At 35.2% G+C, this 21,737-nt stretch overlaps 1 protein-coding gene across 11 annotated transcripts in view; it reads right to left on the reverse strand.

The window, feature by feature from the left end:
- The window catches only part of PDLIM5 (PDZ and LIM domain 5), a 235,059-nt gene that overhangs the window by 82,793 nt on the left and 130,529 nt on the right, over positions 1 to 21,737 (reverse strand). For 4 of the 11 annotated variants that reach the window (XM_058295329.2, XM_058295300.2, XM_058295293.2 and 1 more), the window contains exons 5-7: positions 21,174 to 21,592; positions 11,703 to 11,875; positions 11,403 to 11,439 (exon numbers count right to left, since the gene is read on the reverse strand). In XM_058295329.2, coding sequence (XP_058151312.1) covers positions 11,403 to 11,439; positions 11,703 to 11,875; positions 21,174 to 21,592 — 629 coding nt within the window. Of the gene's footprint in view, positions 1 to 11,402; positions 11,440 to 11,702; positions 11,876 to 12,142; positions 12,161 to 14,932; positions 14,948 to 18,288; positions 18,306 to 21,173; positions 21,593 to 21,737 lie in introns of all 11 variants that reach the window. The other 7 variants (XM_058295348.2, XM_058295369.2, XM_058295373.2 and 4 more) reach the window with 5 other exon arrangements.

A 21,737-nucleotide genomic window follows, 5' to 3' on the forward strand; every position in this document is an offset into this window, starting at 1 on the left:
TATAATAATAAACATACCTTAACATAACATAAAGACAGAAAAACTTGGTCTTAAGCCTTCAATGTGACTGAAATATGGAAAACTGAATAGCAGAAGATAGAGAATTGTCTTCTATCATGGTAAAGATGGCCTATATCGAAGTTCCTAATTAATTTTTTAAAATTGTAATTTCCCTTGAAGAAAAAAAAATCACTAAACTGCAGAAAGTTTCCTCAATATTTCCAAAAAGATAATTTCTATGTTTTCTGACTTAAAATATTAAAATAATTGTATTGGGTTATTTATCTCTCTAAAAGTGATGTTGAAAGAGTTTATCCAAACATCATAAGAAGGGTTGCTGATTGATAAAAAATTCTTCTTCTAAAGAACATGGAACATATTCTGGGCTATGAAAGTCAATTTTTTCATACTTCTAATAAAAACATACTGATTTTGATGAATATATCTTTTTAAGTGGTAATATTTCCTGTTTAATTGGGGAAACACATGTAAGCGTTTCCAGAATTAAACAGATAATTAAACAGTTTGTGTGTGAAATACACAGAAAAGATGGGAACTATGATCCTGCTTATAATTTTAAAGTACTATATTCACAGGGAACTGAATTGTAGTAACTACCCCTGTTCAACAGATGGCGACCTTTACATTATAGTTACCAAACCAACATTAGAGTAGGACAGCGTCATCCACTAGTAGAAAATGAAACATTAATTACAAGTATTCTGTATTTTGTAAAAGACAAAAGTTATTACTTGAGTATGTATCCATTTTTTAAAATCTGTGGTCTTTTTATTCAGGTTGAAGAATGTATGTGATGGCATCAGCTAAGAAATACTATCTGACTTATTTTCTTTTTCTGTGGAAGCCTTGCTGGTCTGTGTTTTAGGACAAAGTTGATTGTTAATTTCTACCTCATGAAAATATGAAAGAATAGAAGACTAGGGTATTTCCCAGTTCTGATATCTTTGCATAGTTTGCAAAAAGAGTAACAGTTTTAAACAATATACTCAACTAACATATCTTAAAGATACATAATAAGACTTCAATATGCTTATGAAACACAGCAATAATTAAGACATGGAATAGGTCAGCAAACTGTTTATTCATCTATTTTATGTGGGTTTTATCTATGAACAAACTGTAATTAAGAAAACGTTGCTATAAAAAGAGTATTTGAACTATTTTCTGTTTTCTGAATAATTAATGTACAAAGGTGAGGGAAGCAGACTTGGCCCAACAGATAGGGCGTTCACCTACCACATGGGAGGTCCAAGGTTCAAACCCCGGGCTTCCTTGACCCATGTGGAGCTGGCCCATGTGCAGTGCTGATGCGCACAAGGAGTGTCCTGCCACGCACGGATGTTCCCCATGTAGGGGAGCCCCATGCACAAAGAGTGCCCCCCAAAAAGAGAGCGGCCCAGAACAAAAGAAAGTGCAGCCTGCCCAAGAATGGCACTGCACACATGGAGAACTGACACAAGAGGACGCAACAAAAAAAGAAACACTGATTTCCAGTGCCACTAATAAGGATAGAAGCCGTCATAGAAGAACAAACAGGGCGGCAGACTTGGCCCAGTGATTAGGGCATCCGTCTACCACATGGGAGGTCTGCGGTTCAAACCCTGGGCCTCCTTAACCCGTGTGGAACCGGCCAATGCACAGTGCTGATGCGCGCAAGGAGTGCCCTGCCACGCAGGGGTGTCCCCCGTGTAGGGGAGCCCCACGCCCAAGGAGTGCGCTCCATAAGGAGAGCCGCCCAGCGCGAAAGAAAGTGCAGCCTGCCCAGGAAGGGTGCTGCACACACGGAGAGCTGACACAACAAGATGACGCAACAAAAAGAAACACAGATTCCACTGCCGCTGACAACAACAGAAGCGGACAAAGAACACGCAGCAAATAGACACAGAGAACAGATAACTGGGGCGGGGGTCGGGAGGGGAGAAAAATAAATAAATAAATATTTTAAAAGAAAGAAGAAGAAGAACACACAGCGAATGGACATAGAAAGCAGACGGGGGGGGGGGGAATAAATTTTTTAAAAAGTACAAAGGTGATAGATTTCTATACAGGAAGTAACACAAGCTCTGTTTTTCCAGTGACAAAATCCCAATACATGGCCTTCAGTTAGAAAGCATGTGGATTTTATTTAGTGCTACAGACTGGCTATAAAGGCAATATTTTCCCCGTTTCAGTTTTATGCATTGTAACTAGTGACTTGGTTTGAATTGCTGATGAGTATTTTTACAATTTATTTAACTCTTCATAAATTTGGAAACCATATCACATATTATAATTCTTAACCATATGTGAAAAATCAGAACTCAATATTCATTAAGGTAAGAGATTAATGAAAGCACATTTTGATTGTAATTTTTATATCTTTTCCTACACTGTTATTTTATATTTATTTATATACTTATATAAGGATAAAATATTTTAAAATGTGTATTACATCAATATTTTACCATACAGTAAAAACTGAGAAGATGGCAAGATCAAGAAAAACATCTTTTCACATAAAGTGAATTATATTGTGTGTGACTAGATGACTACACTGCAGATGTACCTTTGTTTTTAAAAGCATTCTTCTAATTATATCACTCTCCTGTTCAAAAATACTGATTGCCCCCAATACCTGCCCTACTAAATTAAATTTCCTCCTCCTAGGATCCATGCACAGCAAGTCTGCAAACTTGCTTTTCAGCCTCTCTCCTACCACACCCCCACACCATGCATAAAGTGGAGCCAGAAGGAAGGTTGCTGCTCCCCAGGTAGATGCCCTGCTATCACCTCCAGGTATTTCCACCTTTTTTCCCTCCTGCCTGGATGCCCTTCCTGCCCATCTCTGCCTAGTACATCTCACCTATACATCAAGCTCAAATGTTGCCAATTCTCTGCAAAAACACTTCTTAATCCCTATTGTATTTGGCAGATTCTTTTTCAACCTCCACAATTTTTTTTATATTAGTCTCTTCCCAATGGAAAACTTGAGAAAAGGGAATGTCTGATACTATCTTCATTATTTCTAATAGCACTTAGAACAATACTTGTTTAATTAAACTAAATCAATGCTAGAAACCCGTGTCTTGCAGATGCTTCACCTATTCTTTCTTTATATAAATGTGCCTTGCTCTACAAAATAGCTTAAAGAGCTGGCATCATTATAATAAAGAAAAACAAGCAACAGAAATGAAAACAAAAAACTCTGCAGCATCTACCTTAATAACGTAAATATCTACTCTCTATTTCAATGTGACAGCAAAATAAGTATTTTTTTCAGTCTCTGGATCTGTGTTGTTTCTTCAGTGATGGAACACAGAAATGAGTAAGACCTAGTCCATGCCCTCATGGAACTCAAAGTCAAATGGGGGAGGATTAACTAATAAACAAATGCATTGCAATGCTAGGTGATAAGTATAAGACTAAAAATAGAGGCAAGGCATAGAGATAGGAAGCAATGACTTAATCTGGGGAGATATGGAGTCAGGGAGAAGACATCCCTTAGGGAAAGCTAGACAGAGGTGTGTAAGATAGCAAAAGAGGGGAAGAAAGCATTTCATGCAGAGACAGTAGCATGTGCAAAGGCCTAGGGATATGAAACAATATGGTGACCTAGCAGAACATGGCATGTTCAGTTTTGCTGCAGCATGAAATACATATAGTGGAGTGACAAAAGAGAAGTTGTCAGTAGCCACATCGGAAACCGTCTTTATGTCTTGCAAAGCAGACTGGAATTTTTCCTAAAGCTAGGGAGTTGGCAAAGGATTTAAAGCAAGGTTAAGGATCTGACTTTCTTAAATTGGATTTTCTAATAATGGGTTTGATTCCAATTAAAATATATATACTAGCAATATTCTGACCATGTGTTTTCATCATTGTAACAAATGTTCTACAACAATGCAAGGTGTTGGTGGTGGAGCAATGTATGGGAATCCTGTTTGGTATAAATGATTGTTTTGTAAACTCACAACTTCTCTAATAAAAAAGAAAATTAGATATTCTATCCTCACAGGAGTAAATATTTATGTTAAAACAGACCAAAAACACAAAGGAAAATGGATTGAGAAACAATGTTCATTTCAAAATGGATGACACATCAGGAGAAAAACATCAAATTTAGGCCATTAACAACTTAGTGTTTTTATGAAAATTTGCTCTTACATTGAATTCATATTGTTAAAACTGTGTACACAATGATGTAAATCCAAAAATTAGGGAATAAATTAGTAAACATTACTTAGTTCCAAATAACACTTTACATTCAAAGAGCTTTACCCTAGTTGGTAATAAGGACATATATACAAATACTGATAATACAAAGTAGAAAAGGAGGTAAGAACCATAACAGATGGAATAGTAATGCTTTCAAAATGGGTCCAAGTCAGTGATTCTACTTAAGAGTAACTTTTTCTTAAATGCTAATCTGTCTACGTGAGGATTACTACAGAAAGGTAGATGGTCTATTTCTAATTTAAAAAGTAGTTCAGCAGAGAGGAATCTTCCAAACCTAACACCTATTTTCAAACTAAGTCCTTTCATTAAATGTAGAGATAGAGCCTTACTTACACAGATAGAGTCACATCCAGGTAGAAGAAATACTAAGCCATTAGAATGCCTTTTCCTTCCAATTCATATTATTATACTAAGACTCTGCCTTCAAAGAGTTCCTATGCTAGCTCAAGGTTTAGGACAAGTAGGAAACTATCAATAATAGAAATTAGAATAGAAAGTACCAAAACAGAGGTAAAAATGATATGTTAGTGAATAGTGATGAGATTACTTCCAGAGTGGGTCGTGTACTGTGGGTGAGAATGTAGAATTGGAGTTGTGGAAATAAGAAAACCTCGGAAGAGGGAGCATTTGAACTCAGCCCAGTTATTCTTAGTGGCATGCACAGGCTTTTTAGGCAGGCTAATTCATTATTCTCTGGGATTAAATAGTGCATTACAGGACTTTTAGCACCTTAGGCTACCAATAGTGGCCATTCACCCTTGTAATTTTTGTATATTTTCCTACACATTTCTAAATTACATAGTCACAGCATCTTTCCCAGGAAAGAACTAAAGACAGACTGCAACGGTTTGCTCGGTCGGTAGAGGTGGGGTCTGGCTGCAGACGAGGGGTCAGTCCGGCAGCAGACGAGGGATCGGTCTCACAAGGGGTTGCGCGGTTCGGCTGACGGGCTCGCCCGGCAAAGCCAGCGACGAAGGGGTCGCCCGGAGAAGCAGGCGACGAACTGGGGACAAGGGAGGCCAGGCCCTTGTCGGGGGCTCTCAGGACTGGAGGGCGCATGGCAGAAAAACTACCGCAGAGACAAGGTAAACATGCAAGTCCCCTTTACTGAGGGAGAGGCAACAGTTTTATAGGGGCTGGGGAAGGCTGATTGGTCGAAGCCACGCCCTGTTCTGATTGGTTGCCGGTGAAAGGTCAGTGGGCGGTACTGACGGGGGAGGGGTGGTGGTTAGGGATTGGCTGTCGCTGTTGCTGGGGGAAGGGGCAGGGTTTAGGGATTGATGGCTGCTGTTGCTGGGGTGGAGGGCAGACTTGAGTTTCCCGCCCACGCCTGGCTGTTGCTGCTGTCGGGGGAGGGGAAAAGGGCAGACTGGAATTTTCCGCCCTGCGCCTGCGCAAGGAGAAAGAAGAAGAAGGGTGCCGCCCCACAGGCATCGTGTGGCACCATCCAGGAGGAGGGGCGGCCGCGGAAGCATGGCTGCCGAGAAGGGGAGACCCGAGGGCACTCTGCGCCCATGCCGAGCTCCCTTCAGGGGTGGCGGTGAGTCCGACCAGCCACCCTATTATGGGGGCAGCGGCTTGGCCTGCCGCGGCTGCTCCCCCGCCAGGCCAGCAAACCACACTTCAGCCCGAGGGGTGACCGCAACAGACTCTTAAGTATGGGAAGGGAATGGTAGATTTGTTGAAATAAAGTTTATTAAGTGACTAATTGGCCAATACATTTGGTACTAAAATGTTTCATATGGAAAATTACAACATGTAAAATCAAATTATTTATAGGTGCTGTGCAGTTTTAAGCATTCTATATGTTTACTCAGAATTAATCCTGATTTTCTACTTAGAGCTTATCTCCTCTTAAGAGTTTCATTCATTTTTATCCCTGACTATATTTCATTTCTAAACACCTTGGCAGGACGGCTATGAAATCAGGAAAGAATAGTCTTTTTACCCTCCTCCTCCAACCATTCAGTTCACTGAATATCAGCAGCCAACAGGAACACTTAGCCTTCAGGTGAGAAGAAAATTACCTGTAAATGAGGTAATTTCTGAAATTACCAGGGGAAAGCTTCCTCTCAGTCTACTGTACTCCCAGCAACTGTGGTATCAAGTCCTTCATTGAAGAGATATCGGACCTGGGATCATAGTGTCCACCACAGATTCTGATTTCTAATTTCTAAAGTAGAAACTCAGTGAATAAAAGTCAGTTACAAATCCAAGCCTCAACCCAGAATTTGTCACTTTTTTTTTTTAAACTATTTTTAACAAAAAATGTCATGGTGCCTATTTTGGAAAGAACGATCAAGGAAATATTTACTTGCTTTAAGGAATTTTCTTGAATGAAATAAACAAAAGGAATGGGTCCAAACAATTCTGGCTAAGTTTTTTTGTTGTTTTTTTTTTTCAAGATTTATTTCTCTCCCCTTTCCCCTCCCACCCCCCAGCTGTCTGCTCTCTGTGTCCATTTGCTGTGTGTTCTTCCATGACTGCGACTGCTTCAATCCTTATTTTAGTGGCACCGAGAATCTGTGTTTCTTTTTGTTGTGTCAGCTCTCCGGGTGTGCAGCACCATTCTTAGGCAGGCTGCACTTTCTCTCACACTGGGCGGCTCTCCTTACAGGGCGCACTCCTTGTGCGTGGGGCTCCTCTACGCCAGGGACACCCCTGCGTGGCAGGGCACTCCTTGCATGCATCAGTGCTGCTCATGGGCCAGGTCCACACAGGTCAAGGAGGCCCAGGGTTTGAACCACAGATCTCCCATGTGGCAGGCGGACGCCCTAACCACTGGGCCAAGTCTGCTTCCCTGGCTAAGTTTTTTAAAGACGTTGTTGGAAAGCAGACTTGGCCCAGTGGCCACGCGCAAGGAGTGTGCCCTGTAAGGAGAGCCGCCCAGCACGAAAGAAAGTGCAGCCTGCCTTAGATTGGCACCGCCCACACGGAGAGCTGACACAACAAGATGACGCAACTAAAAGAAACACAGATTCCTGTGCCGCTGACAACAGAAGCGGACAAAGACGACGTAGCAGCAAATAGACACAGAGAACAGACAACCGGGGTCGGGGGGGGTGGCGGAAAGGGAAGAGAAATAAATAAATAAATCTTTTAAAAAAATAAAGGATTAAGTTGTTGAAGTCATCACTAAATTATGAACACAACATTATATGTCACATTTGATATATCAAGGCTTTTTTTTTTAAGGTTGTATGTATGTTTTACAAGGTGTGCTGTTCCCTACATTCCCCATGTATACTTTAGGCTCCTCTTTTCTAGATTTTCTGTAATTGCATCATTGGGCCTCAATGGGAAAAGGATTAAGCTCACATCTTTGCCCAGAATCAACACTATCTAGGTGAGTGAGCTTTATTTAGTACATTGATTAACCTCCCTGGTTCTTCATTTCCTGGTTTATATGAAAGTGGAAAAACACGATGATAAGATGTTCCAATTTAAAATGATGTGAAAAGTATTGAGAATATAATTTATTTGCCTATATGCAGCTATTCTATTTTTATATCATACTTCACCTCACGACATTTCAGCCACACTCTCCTTTCCATTTTGGTTCTGTCCAAGCTCTTTATTACCACAATGAATCAACATTATTTCCTTTGCATTGCACATTACAACACATAACATTGACTCCTCTTCTTTTCTCAGGTATTGGTTAAGGCCACCTTCTCTGGCACTCATGCAATCTAAACTAATCTCTCCCTGCCTATGCCAAATTCTTTTTATATTGACTTATTTTACTATCTTAATATTACTTAGAATTATCTCAGGTCATGCTGTTTATGTATCTGTTGTCTGTTATTCACTTCTATATGTTTAGCACACAGATCAGTGCCTGGCATTTAAATAAGTATTCAGTATTCATTTGATAAAAAGTATGCAACCAACGAATGCCTAATATGATTTTAAATGCATATCAAAACACAATAAATACAAAATTATCTGGATAAAATCAATTCATTACATAATATTTGTGACAGTATTTTTTTTAAAAAAGGAAGGACTCTATCTTACTATCACAATTTTTATTAAACAAAAGCTCTAAGATGATTTTGTATCTGTATCTTTCTAATATAATGATATACAAGATGAGTGTGTTTATATTTGTACACGTAATCTATTTTTCTAGTAACAAAAATAAATTTGATTGTGTTTGGGACATTTCATATTCAGATTAGTAAAAACATTATAAGAAAAAAAAGGAAAATTCTTCAGAGTAACTTCCTAATTTCACATTAAAAACAAGTATATGATAAAGAAACTGTATAAGAGAGACAAACAAAAACAAGTTATAAATTATGTCACTAGACTTACAATGTTACTTTTGCAAGAAGTTTTTTATAATTTTTGGCTAGCTTTTAAGCTAGGAATAGATATGCCAGGAGATTCATTTAGCTAAAGAATTTAAGTTTTGACAGGGTCAAATGAAATGTCCTATGTGATCTTGGTTGAAAATTTACCCTCATACTCAAGTATGGACCATTGCCATTTACCTAAGTAATATATTTCCAGTAACATAGTAAATACTTTATTTTTAAATAGATTAAACATAAATTCTTATTTTCAGTGGTACCTATTCCAAGCTATAAAGATCTATACAGCTTCTCTTGTCCATACTTGGGAATAATTTATTTACATAAAACTCATTCAAGAGTTTTTCTCTGACATCTATAATAATTCTCAAAATTTGGTTCTTAGTATAAAACACAATGTTTACTTATATCATTTATCTTAAGGAGACATTGATTCTAACTTCATTAGGCATCATCTTTGAGATGAAAGAATTATTAAGCATAGGAGAGACTGGTCTAAGGTGGTAGATTCTCTCTTAGAGAGACAAGAGACACAGTAATAAATGACGTAGGTATCAAAATTACAGACCTTTTAGTACTCAAAGAAGAGCTAATGCAATAAAAGAAAAGCATCTTAATATATTATGAAATATTATAGAATTGAGCATAGATAAATCTTAGAAAATTTGACTTTTTAAATATTTTAACCTTATACTTAATTTATAGTTGACTTAGAAATATTGTTTATCTGAAATTATTTTTTAAAGGCATCTGGCACACCAAATTTTAAATAGTACCCAATTACTAGTGGATATTAATGTTAATTTCTCCAAATTAGCAGGCAGTTGTTCTAGTCTATTGTGACAATGAAGTGAAGAAAACCTGGAAAAGTAAAGGTGAATCCTAAACGCAGGTAGGACTCTTCGGTAATGATTTTCACACAAAGAGTAATTCTATGTTGAGCCATGGTATGACTGATCTTACATGTCACTCACACATGTTAAGCCAAATAATATTAACAATTCAGAAAAAAAAAATCTAACACAGCTCTTCACCATACTCAACACTCACATTTTAGCAAACACAAAATTATAAATGTTTTCCAAATGGAATGTCGAAAGAATTCTTTATTTTACCCAAATGATATTTTAATAAGTCCTGAATGCCATTAATAGCCTCAAGAAAATAGAACAAGTACAAAACTAAGTTAAAGGCAACTTTATTAAAACACTTTTCCAAACTTCAAAATGCATTTATTATGAATTTAGATCTAATATATAATACATTATATTACAAGAAAGAAAGCATTTTTAGTTAGCTATTTAGCTTCTATATACTACCCAAAACATAGCTTCCAAGGAATAGCAACAATACACAAGTAGTTTATATCACTAATTAAATTATTTCTCTGGTATGGTATTCTCATGAAGAATCATTCATATTGCAGTTTATTTTATATTCATAAGCTATCTTTCCTAAGTCTTACTAGTTAATGCCTAGAAATTTTCTATACTCTACAAAACATTTGCAACCTTAGAAATATTTCCTTCAGTACAAAATAGTATTTTGAACCTAAAAACCAAAAGAACTCTAAATCTTCCATTGCAAAGAGGGGCAGAATTATCTTCTTTGCTTCTTTAGGGGCCAAATCTAGGCTCCTCCTCTTTGTACGGCCATCCTGAATACTATCTACTTTATACCAAATCTACAATAAGCTCTAAATGATCACAAGCCATGATCATGTAATCTTGCCTCCTCATATTTGATTATTTAGAATAATTTACAACCCATTTTGAACATTACTGTAATAATGAACTTGAAAGTAATCTTTAGTGACATAATAAAATAAAGGAAATATTTTTCATATTAGAGGACATAATTTGCTCATCCACCTCTGCTTCAAAAGAACCTATAAGTAAACAAAATGCCTTATGAAAATAATTCCTTTTCCAAGGATACTACATTTATTTAATAATGATGGAAACAGATATAAATCCACTGAATAGATCTAGTCCTTAATTTGCTTTTATGGTTTTACATTTGTGAGCTACTATGTAGCAAAAAACATGCTCATCTTCCTTGTATTTACAACAGTACGAAATTGTAAGAAAAGGTTCTATTTTTTTCCATAAGGCAAATTTAACAGATTTTGCTAAGAAGTTGAAAAAAAAAGAAAAGGCAAATGAAAAGGTATGTGCTGGCTGCTTGGGGGACAAGGCTTATAAATCACTGTACGTTAAGAGCACGTGCTGAAACTTCATGGTGCCAGTCACGTAATTTTGTATATTTGGGGCTAAAGACGTGAAGGGGTATCTTTTCCCTGTGGAAATAAAAACAAACAAAACAAAAACAAAAAACAAAAAGTAATAGAAGAGTCATGAGAAAGAGAAGGAAAACCCTTAATTCAACTCATCATGCAGAGAACATGCCTTATAAAAAAGCTTAATTTCACAGAGTTGCTTTTTTAAATAGTAAAGATTTTAGAGTATTTTAGAAATATAAAAATTAATCTAGAGTTCTTTTAGAAACATCACCATTTATCTCCAAATTAAGATGAATGCAAGACAATGCACATGAACCCAGTCACAGAGATCTATAATGTTAGCAAAGTATGCCCAAAACACCCTTTTGCCAATATCTTATTTCAGTACTAAAGAACTTAAGAATTAGACATAAAATCCCGACAACATTTACTAATTAAAAAAACTGTAAGTTGCACACTTAGGTCACACAAAAGGCACCAAAGTTAAATGCTTAGCTTCTAACTGCAAAAACAAAATGCCATACCATTACACTTAAAAATCTGAAACACCAAAATGTGATCATTCAAGAAAGAAAAGCATTCAATATGCAATAAGATGGGGGACTTACTTTGCCTTCTTTGCATTATCAGTTTCAGATTCTTTCACTGAAATATAGTAATATTCAACATTAGTTTGCCTTTTTAAAACTTCAAAATCATGTCAACAATTGCTATATCAATCAATACCAAACATTCAAGTTTCAGACAGCCACTAAAAGTTCTATACCATGTTGTTATTGGCTGTATACTATAGCCACTATGTTACTACATTTTTCAGTGTAATTTTAGCTTGTAATCTGGCAATCACTCTAACCACTACTCTGTGGCAAAGAATGTTTCTAGATTAGGATGCCTAAGAGTTTACTTACAATGTTCAGTCCCAGTGATCTGGGCAAGGATTCGGAAAGAGCGAGACTGAGTAGTTCCAGTCCTTGGACGCCAGTCTTCAGTATCCTCTATGAGTCTCTTCTTGCTAGCATCACTATGAGTTGGTATGTGATAAAACTCTGTATTGCGTTCCACAATGTGTTTTCTTGGTGGGCTAGGGATAAGAATAAAAAATTTTTAGAACTACATTAATATAAAATATTCTGTACAAAATTATTTACAATTTACACATTTAAACCTCAATATTCCTTTAGATAAATAATTTTGCTTTGGCAAGCACACTAAACTTCTAATTTTTACCTTTTTAGAAAAGATGATTCAAAAATAAGAGTAGACTGGTTTCTTTAATGATTAAAAAAATAGGTATTTATAATGCTAATATGAAATAGTAGTACAAAAAGGTATTCAACAGAAAGATTACCGTTTAGGTGGAATTTTCCTTTTAATTGACAGAAGACAGCATAAGAAAGATTTCCAACATGAAGAAAAGGAAAGGAAAAGGATATGAAAAAAGTAAAATAATTAGAAACTGAAAAGTCCACACTAGTTTAAAATAAAATCAAACTATTTGAATTTACTTGTATTATTCATACTATGTCATAGAAAACTTAGATCTGAACTACATTCACGACCACTATAAAATACTGATATACTATCAGAATGCATAAGCATTCACAAAATTAATCATATCCTCACGAGGCCCAGGAACCAAGAATGGTTTAATACAGATTAAAACAGCAATTACAAACACAATTTTGAAAAAGGTCAGTACTGTTATTTTCTGAAGTTTTCTCCTTTTTGAGCACAAACTCCCTCATCTTAAGAAAACTTGTACCAGATCAGCATAGTTGGAGAAGAGCTGCGGTATCTCAGAATATCACTGAAATATGTATTAAAAGACCTGGATTTAAATCTTGGCTCTATGACTTTTTTTTCCCTCTCCCCTGCCCCCGGCTGTCTGTTGTCTGTGTCTATTTGCTGCGTCGTCTTCTTTGTCCACTTCTGTTGTTGTCAGCAGCACAGGAATCTGTGTTTCTTTTTGTTGCGTCATCTTGTGTCAGCTCTCCAGGTGTGCGGCATCATTCCTGGGCAGGCTGCACTTTCTTTTGCGCTGGGCGGCTCTCCTTACAGGGTACACTCCTTGCACATGGGGCTCCCCTATGCAGGGGACACCCCTGTGTGGCACGGCACTCCTTGCGCGCCTCAGCACTGCACATAGGTCAGCTCCACAAGGGTCAAGGAGTCCCGGGGTTTGAACTGTGGACCTCCCATGTGGTAGACAGACGCCCTAACCACTGGGCCAAGTATGCCGCCTCTATGACTTTTTAGATGTGTGATTTGGAGGTAAATCAATTAATCTCAATGAGCCTCAAGTTATTTTCATTTGTAAGACAGGAATATCACATGCAAAGCAAGACTATTCTGAGGATTAAACAAAATAATATATGTGAAGGAGATCTGTAAACTACTTCTGTAAGAACTTTGGGGTTTGCAAAGAAACATTCATTTTTCTATTAATAAAGTATAAATATTAAGGGATTTATAATATATATTATTTTAGCACTTTAAATCAAGATCTATTGAACATATTAATACTCTCATCTCCTCCCCTCATGCAGGAAGGCAAGTGCAAACTTTTGGAGACTGCAAGCTTAATTTCTGAAGAGAAAAAGGAACTTGAGTCTGAACTAGTCAACTACTGGCACAAGATTGGAGTAGAGAAAGTGGTCTAAATATACTCAGAAGTAGATGGCAACTCCTGCTAGGTATAACTCACAGATCCTAGCATGCCAACAAACTTTCGTTATTTTAATATTGACACTATCAAAACTGTCTCAGTCCACTGAAAGAGTTTTCTCCCATGAAGAACACAACTGAACTGAGGTTAATAAGACAAGCTTTAAATCAGGCAGATATGAGTTCAAGCACTATTGCTCCACTCAGTATGTGTTTTATACAAGCAGATTATTAAGCTTCTCCAAGTGTCAAGTTTTCATCTATGAAATGTGATTTGCCTCTCCCTAAAGGGTTGTGCTCAGGAATAAATGGAACAGATAATGTAGGTAAAATGCTTTGCAGGGTACCTAGAATAATAATAATAATGATCATCATAATGCATTCTTTTGCTTATAGTAGAAAAATTATTTGCAATGCATGTTTTAAGACTATGGGTCATCTACATAAATAACAAAATCATTAATATTTACACATGAAATTAGCAAAGACATATTATAATTTATGGTAATACTTAAGATTCCAGAAGTGAAATATCGAAAGTTAATTAATATTGAACAAAATCTAATCTTTCTTAGAACAGACCAAATTTTTAAAAATTAGGAAATAATAGGCATAGATTACTTCATAAACATACTGCCTCTAACATACACAAATTCCAAAGCAGACTAATGTAATTACTTGAAGAAGTTTAGATTTAGCCCACTAAGAAACTGATTGCTGTTTCAAATAAAACTAGTCATTGAGTGTAGTTTACTCTTAAATTCAGGTATAAGACTATTTTATCCATTGTAAAATGTTTGGTCTTCATAAATACTGAACAATGGCACTGCTAAGACACTAATAATAATAAAATGAAACCAAAATACATATATTTTTAGCCATGACACTCTTACAAAAATATAGTACATCTTTGACTCCTGTGATATTTACCATAACTAAAGCATCGTGTTAAGGGATATAGAGAGTTTCTGAACATTTACTTCTTATTTTCTGGCTTTGAAACTCTAGACTCTGATGATTCCATGATTAGAGAAGAGACTAATTTCAATGATTTTATTTTTAAAATGTATTGGGGATAAAACATAATCTTAGCAATCAAGGGCAAATAACTCATTTCAAACTACAGACACTCAAAATTAGCATGCTCATTCAAAAGTATTTTAATACTAAGTAGCCTAAACAGCATGTCTAACTCCATCATATATTGTCCATAATACATATCTTCCTGAAGGTTTCATTTACCAACTTTTTCCACTGCAAAAGTGTGGGTATTCTAAATATACCCACTATATAACTCATATGAAGTTCTCTAGCATGAAAAACATATTTCTTATGCTCTTTAATACATTTGAGAATTATTTTCAATAAAAAGATATTTATGTAATTTGATGATGGTGTTAAAGCTGAAATCAAGATGGAAAATTATAGCAACAATTACGAGAATTACAAAAAGAACCATTGGTTATGTACTTACACTGTGCCAGGGTTACTGAGGAAGAATAATACAGGCAAAGAAAAAAAAAGAGTAGAGAAGGCATTGATGTTTCCATGAGGATGAAAAAGAGATAAAGGTGAGACCGCATTCCCCCAATAAAAAGAAGGAAAAGAAAAGACAAAAATGAAACGGTGTAATTCAAAACAATGAAATTAGGTAGAGATGTTACAGACAAACATGCTTCAAAATAATCAGATAAACAGATAAAAAATTAACTGTTAGTCAAAATCATGTCTCACTGTTATTGTGAGGACAACCATTCTACGTATTTTTTTCTACTTCCAAAAACACTGAAAAAATACTTCATATATGCATGCTAGCTCAATTTTCAAGTTATCTGAATACTGAGAGAGAAGATCAAATTTTTAAAAAAATTCTAGGTTTTTATAAAAGTGTTGTAAATCCAAATTCTTATTTTCCTAACAAAAGGCAGAAAATAAAATAATTAGAGTAGGAGGGAGAAACACATCACTTAGAATCGTTTTTAAAATCAGAAGAGAAGAGAAAATCTTTTAGTCTCACATAACACAAGTATATGTTAACAGCAAGTTCAATCTCTTCACATAACATGATCCTGAATCATAAATTAAAAACAAATGAAATGCTATGTTAAAAGTTTCTTGCTTTTTAAAATATAGTGATTATAATGAAAAACAGAGGAAGTACAAGTAAGTCATAAATAATAGGCTATCACTTAATTTTCATTCTCTTACCTATCCCTCTCTACTACCATGCTCAACCACAAGCAAATCCCAGTAACTTTAAAACTGATTTGTGGGAACTCCACAGTTCATTATTATCACATAATCATTGTCCAAAAAGACATGTCTGATATGACATAATAAAGGAACAGGTAAATGACCCTCAAGAGGGAGAACTTCAAAATGCTATTCATTCACTAATGAATTAAGTATAAAATATAGAATCATTAAGAATAAAATCATTCAAAACAAATACAATCACATGCCATTATGGATAGAGACTACTAAAGAATAAACTCTCTCTATAGTTTGTCAAAGAACACACTGTAGAAACAATCCTACAATAAAGTTTAGTGAGAGTAGCTAATAACTCTTAAGTAGTGAGAAAAACTACCTACCAATTCTAATATTAAGACTGCGAAGGGTTGCTATTATTTCCACATGGCAAAGTCAGTCTCATAAACTCAACAGAGGGCTGAGTTTCGATGAATGAGGATGGGAAGCAGGAATAAGCTATCTCAATATTTAACCTGTATTTACTATTCTCTAGCCACAATGCAAAGAATTCCTTTCTCAGCTTTTCTATTTGGAATAGCTGGCAAAGTTTTGCATTATGACCTCTTCTGAACAAAATAGAATTTTAGATATATATTTAAACATTTTGAAGTTAAGGAAAAATGTTTTATATAATAATATGAAGCTAAGGGGAGAAATGTTCTATGGTGTAATGAGGGGCAGGGAAGTGGGGGGGGGGGGAGTGCCGTCAGATGATTTCAACCTATAGATTCCACTTTGAATATAAGTCAAACACATATATTCATGTATTTTAGAATATGAGCCCAAATGCAATAGCCCATCATAGACAATAGTGGCAAAAGCGCCAATGTGAAAGTGAGATGACCTGGCTTTTCATCCTAACTATGCTGTTGATTTAGCCCGTGCCAGGGGCAAGTCTTAATCTACAGAATCCTCACTTTCCTCAAGAGTGAAATGGATTCCAACAACCTGTCTAACCTATTTCTCAGGCTTCTTGAAAGGGCACATGTTTAACATATGTGAAGGCACTTTGAAAACTATATAAATACAGTTTTCTGTTATAAATAGATCTACCAATTGCAGAAAAGAAAAAAAGAACGTAACCCAACTGCAGTTAGTGCATATTAATTCACTCAGATAACCTCAAATCACTCAATTTACCTTCAAGTTAATAATCGTTACAAACAAATACCAATTCAAAGTAACAGAAATAAGTCATGTCACAGGTAGCAGATACAAAGGTAGGCACAATTTGGCTTCAAAAGACCTAGACTTGAATCTTAGCTCTATCACTGACCTGAGAACATTACTTAATCTCTCTGCATTCAGATTCTAAATGGTGCATTTAGAAACACCTAGCACAAGACTTAGTAATACCTAAGATAAATTAGCTAATCTGAATCTTGAAAATTAAAAAAAAACTACATCCACCCTAAATACTTAAATTTATTTCCCAAGTCTCATTTCTCCCCTCTTTAAAGCCAAATTGTTTGGTAATATCTAATAAATTAACTAATCTGAATCTTGAATTAAAAAAATAAATTTACCCTAAATGTTTAATTTTATTTCTCCAAGTCTCACCCCCACCCCTTGCCCCAAGTCAAATTGCTATGGAATTTAGACATTGCTTAAAGTCTTTGTGTATAAGAATTTAATCTTAAATATAAATCAGGGTTTGGGGGGATATTTTACAAGGTGCTATGTTACCTAGAACATGAAACTATTCAAACAGTGAGACCACAGCCACCTTGGAATGAAGTTGCTGTAATAATTCAGTAATTAATTATCTTGATGTATCCAAAATAGATATTTGATATTTCCAATTCTACTCTATTGTGTGATATTAAAGAAATTTCAGCACAGGATCAGATTACTGACAAATTAATTAATACATAATTATTTTAAGTTTTTATCTAATCTGATTTTATATTGTTTTAAACCTAGCAATCACTGGTCAGTTCAATGTCAATACCTACATATAGAACATAAAAGTGGAAATTTTAAACTTTATTTCACAATAAGTTTCAATATCCTATGCCAACTAACTGTGACATTTAATAAGTTGGCCATTATCTCTCAACTAATTTCAAAGGTGAATAGACTTTCTACCATCCACTAACCCAAAAATGCAAATATAAAGCTCTAAACCCATCATTGATACTGTTTGAATTAAAATTCTTGAAATATCATGAAGGGTCTTAGAGACTTAACTAAAAACACTGGTTTATTGATATTAATTTGGAAATCAACCCAGTTTTACACATGCTATTTACTTGTGGTACTAATGTTTATGCTTTCTCTTATATATATTTATTTTTGTTTCCAGTCTCAATTGATTCAAATTACATTCCCCCAAGTATTGCAACTTTTAAACCATTTCACAGCAAACCACATATATTTTATGAAATAAGTTAAACACTACTTACCACTATAAAGCAATTCACCACAACACAGCAATACAAATCAAACTTATTGAAAACACTGAAAGTGCTTATTCTAAACTACAGCTCTTACAAAATTTAATTTTGCAAAAACCGGGCATTCATGCTGTTTATTCACATATAAATCACCATTATTTCCAGTAATGTGAATACTAACTTTGTCACTTGTGTTTTCTGCAAAAAGAAAGGCATTTTAAAATATTACTACCATATCATCATTTTTTAATCTTCCAAGGCCAGATTCTTCAAAATATAACACAGAAGCTGTTAGAAAAAATTTCAGTCCAACGAAATGGAAATTAATAAAGGATACGTAATAGACTTACCTCTAGAAAGCAGTGGCACATTATAATGCAAGGCAATTTGGAAAAGGAAAAAGTAAATCACACAAACTACTTGATGCAAAAATTCCCTTCCAGTTTGGAAAACAAAGTCCCATTTTGGTCTAAATAAGAGAAGTAAAGAAAACAGCAAGGCAAGACCAATAATTTATGTAGGTAAAATAAAGGTTTAAAATTTCTTAAAGTGCCTTAATCATTATTATTTATAAGAAAGAACAGAACTGCCTGCATGCTACTAAAAGATATTTTTTAAAATATCAATATAATTATAGATTTTACACTATGAGGATGAATAGCTAAGTATTTCTTATTAATGGTGCTTAATTAATATGCACATTTATCTTTTGTGCTCATTAATTCTATACAAATTTAGGTGGGATGTCTATGAAATTGGCAAATTGGCTAGCAACTTTAAATTACTTAAAAACCAACAATCCTGTTGCTTTGAGAGAAACATATACATTTAACTTTATATTCTCTTAAATTTTTGGTCCTGGCATATATTATTTTTAAAATAAAAAGTGACACCTACTTGATTCTGATTTCAGAAAAACAGTTTGACACTTGATAGAGGAAATGTATTCATCAATATTGCAAAACACATATTCTTTAAAATGATGCATCAACAACTACTGAGGTGTGTTCTATATTTATCTCTTTAACCTAAACATAGTGAGGGAAAGGACACTACAAATTTGTCCTAACAGTTTGTCTTAATATTAATATTTCACAAATACCACACTTTATTTTCAGAGTAATCAAGTTCACATTGTCTTAGCATATGGACATACTTGAAATCAAGCTGTTTTAAAGCACATCCAGTTTTCAAAAGCAAAGCAGTAACTGGCTTGTTAATAATGAATATATATAATTATCCCTTTTCTCCTGAATCTTGCACAGTGCTGGACACCAGGCATGTACCTGATAATCACTTGTCAAATGATTAAGAAGCCAGCATGAAGGTGCTATACCGACATCACAGTCCACAGTTTTGGTTTGAAAATAAGCTTTAAATCATTTCAAGTTTAATCATCAAATTTGTGCATATAAAACAAAAACGAAGTTTGGTATTTTCAGACATTTTAAATGCAGTATTCTGTAACCACAATTTGTCTTTATCTCTGCAATTTTCCATTAAGAAGGCTTCCTTATAAAATTTGAACACGTGTAAGTAAGCAGAAAAAATTTTAGTTAAGATGTGTCCTTCAATGGATTTATTTCTACTGGACTTGGAATTTAGTAGACATAGTAGACTTCTTGTAGTTTTCTATGGGCTAGGATTTGACAGGCAGCAAACAAGCAGATTTATAGTAATCTACTTTGGTTATTCTAAAACCTGTTGTCCTAAAACATTCCATAACAAACAAAAACAAAAAAGCAACCCATACTTAAAAACTACATACATTTCTCTTCCTCACATGAAAGGAGAAATAACATTCTTGGAGGACACTAGTTTTCTTCAATATATACATCAAAACTTTTAAAAGCCACCCACAACCACAAAACCATCTGGAAGGCCTGGTAGCTGCTCTTCCAGACCTCCTGCTCTTTTTTTTTAACAGCAGCCTGGAATCTTGCCACCTTCTCTTTCAAAGCCAAAAGTTGCCATGGCAGCAGTTCTACAGAAAGCATTGCCTGTTCATTACAAGAATTAACATGCAGAAGGGATTATCTCATAGAAAGGACCTGTCCACAGAATTATTTTAATTATATTTTTCTGGGAACTCACTTTGATAAAAATCATCACATATGCAGATTATTTCTCTTTTTTTATTTTAAAGTATATTTTTGTCACAAATCTGATCAAAATGATTTTGCAAAAATGACTGGCTTAAAGTATGGCTATTGTACTACAAAAAGAATAAAATGACTTAATAACTGGAGGCTGCTGAAAATAGATGTGCAATTTCATAAATACGTGTAGTTTGAATAAAGTTAACTTAAACTGATCTTAAAAAAAATCTACCTCAAAGGGGAAATTTTTTGAGGAATATATATTTAAAAGCCTCTGCTAATATTATATTTGAAATTCACTAGCTTCAATTCATTTATCTTAGAAAAATCTTGACAAATGTAAATGTTATCTCATTTGCTTCCGGTACTTTTTGTTTTTTTTGTCATTACTGCTTGTTTTTAAAGAATAAATTCTCAAGTTTAAGCTTATTTAAAAAGAATATTGCTAGCTACATGCAGTAAGCTAATGCATCACACATAGACATGTCAAAACTGGACTTGTTTTCTGATTTCTTAAGATTTCTTCCCGGAAAAAAATGTTGCTACAAACTCCCCATTTCCTCTCTTCTCAGAGTGAGATACATAAGCTGACAACTGTAACCCACTCTGCTAAAACGTCTGGTGGAAAACAGAAAGAAAAATTGAGGAAGAAAAAGACTCAAGTTTTGCCTTGCATTATAAGTGCCTGCTGCTCAATGCTGTGGCAGGAGTTGGAGAAGAGTTTTAGAGTATGTTATATGGCTCATAGCATGCCAAAACTCTTAATTAGGTTTCGATTAACCTATTATTGTCTTGCAGAAAGTGCTAAATGAATATATTATAAAGGCCATGTGTTAATGAAGCTAATAAAACTTCAATTCCCTTCCTTAAAAGAACAGATATTTTAAGGATGTATATTAAGTGTTTCCTGGAAATTGCCTGATAGAAGAGTCTTTGATAAGAGCAGAAAGTGCCCTTGACCACCTACCCATTTTGCTGTTTATTGTCACCCTGGGATCCTCTTCTCTGTCCCTCTGCTAGCTCCTGAGCAGTCTCGGAACACACGCTGGTGACTGTGGGCTGCCGTGGGACATTAACTGGAGTTTTAACAGCGCTCACTGCAGGTGAACGCTGGTCAGCACTAAGATTGACATTAGCATGCAGTCCAGATGCAGCAAATAGGGGAGGAGTGACAGCAACCACAGGTGGAAGGGAAGCATGTGATGAAGTGGTCACATGGGCTGGGGTGAAGGCGGACGATGGTGATGGGATGGATGTGACTTTTGGAGAAGACACAGAACCAAAGGGCCGTGGTGCCTTATTGTAAGCCATGTTGGTTGTGGAGGTAACTTTGGATACAGCAGGAGATGTAATAGGTACAGGTTTAACTACTTCTTTAGGTTCACCCTATGTAAAATAAAAATAAACATACACAAAAACACACCAAATGCATGCAAAATATATTCACTGAAAAGAGCACACAGCATTTTTAAAAAGACAAACACAATCATGTTAGCAACCCAAACTCCATAATGTTTCCAAATAAAAAACA

Source organism: Dasypus novemcinctus, chromosome 1 (assembly GCF_030445035.2).
Source record: "Dasypus novemcinctus isolate mDasNov1 chromosome 1, mDasNov1.1.hap2, whole genome shotgun sequence".
Lineage (NCBI taxonomy): Eukaryota > Metazoa > Chordata > Mammalia > Cingulata > Dasypodidae > Dasypus > Dasypus novemcinctus.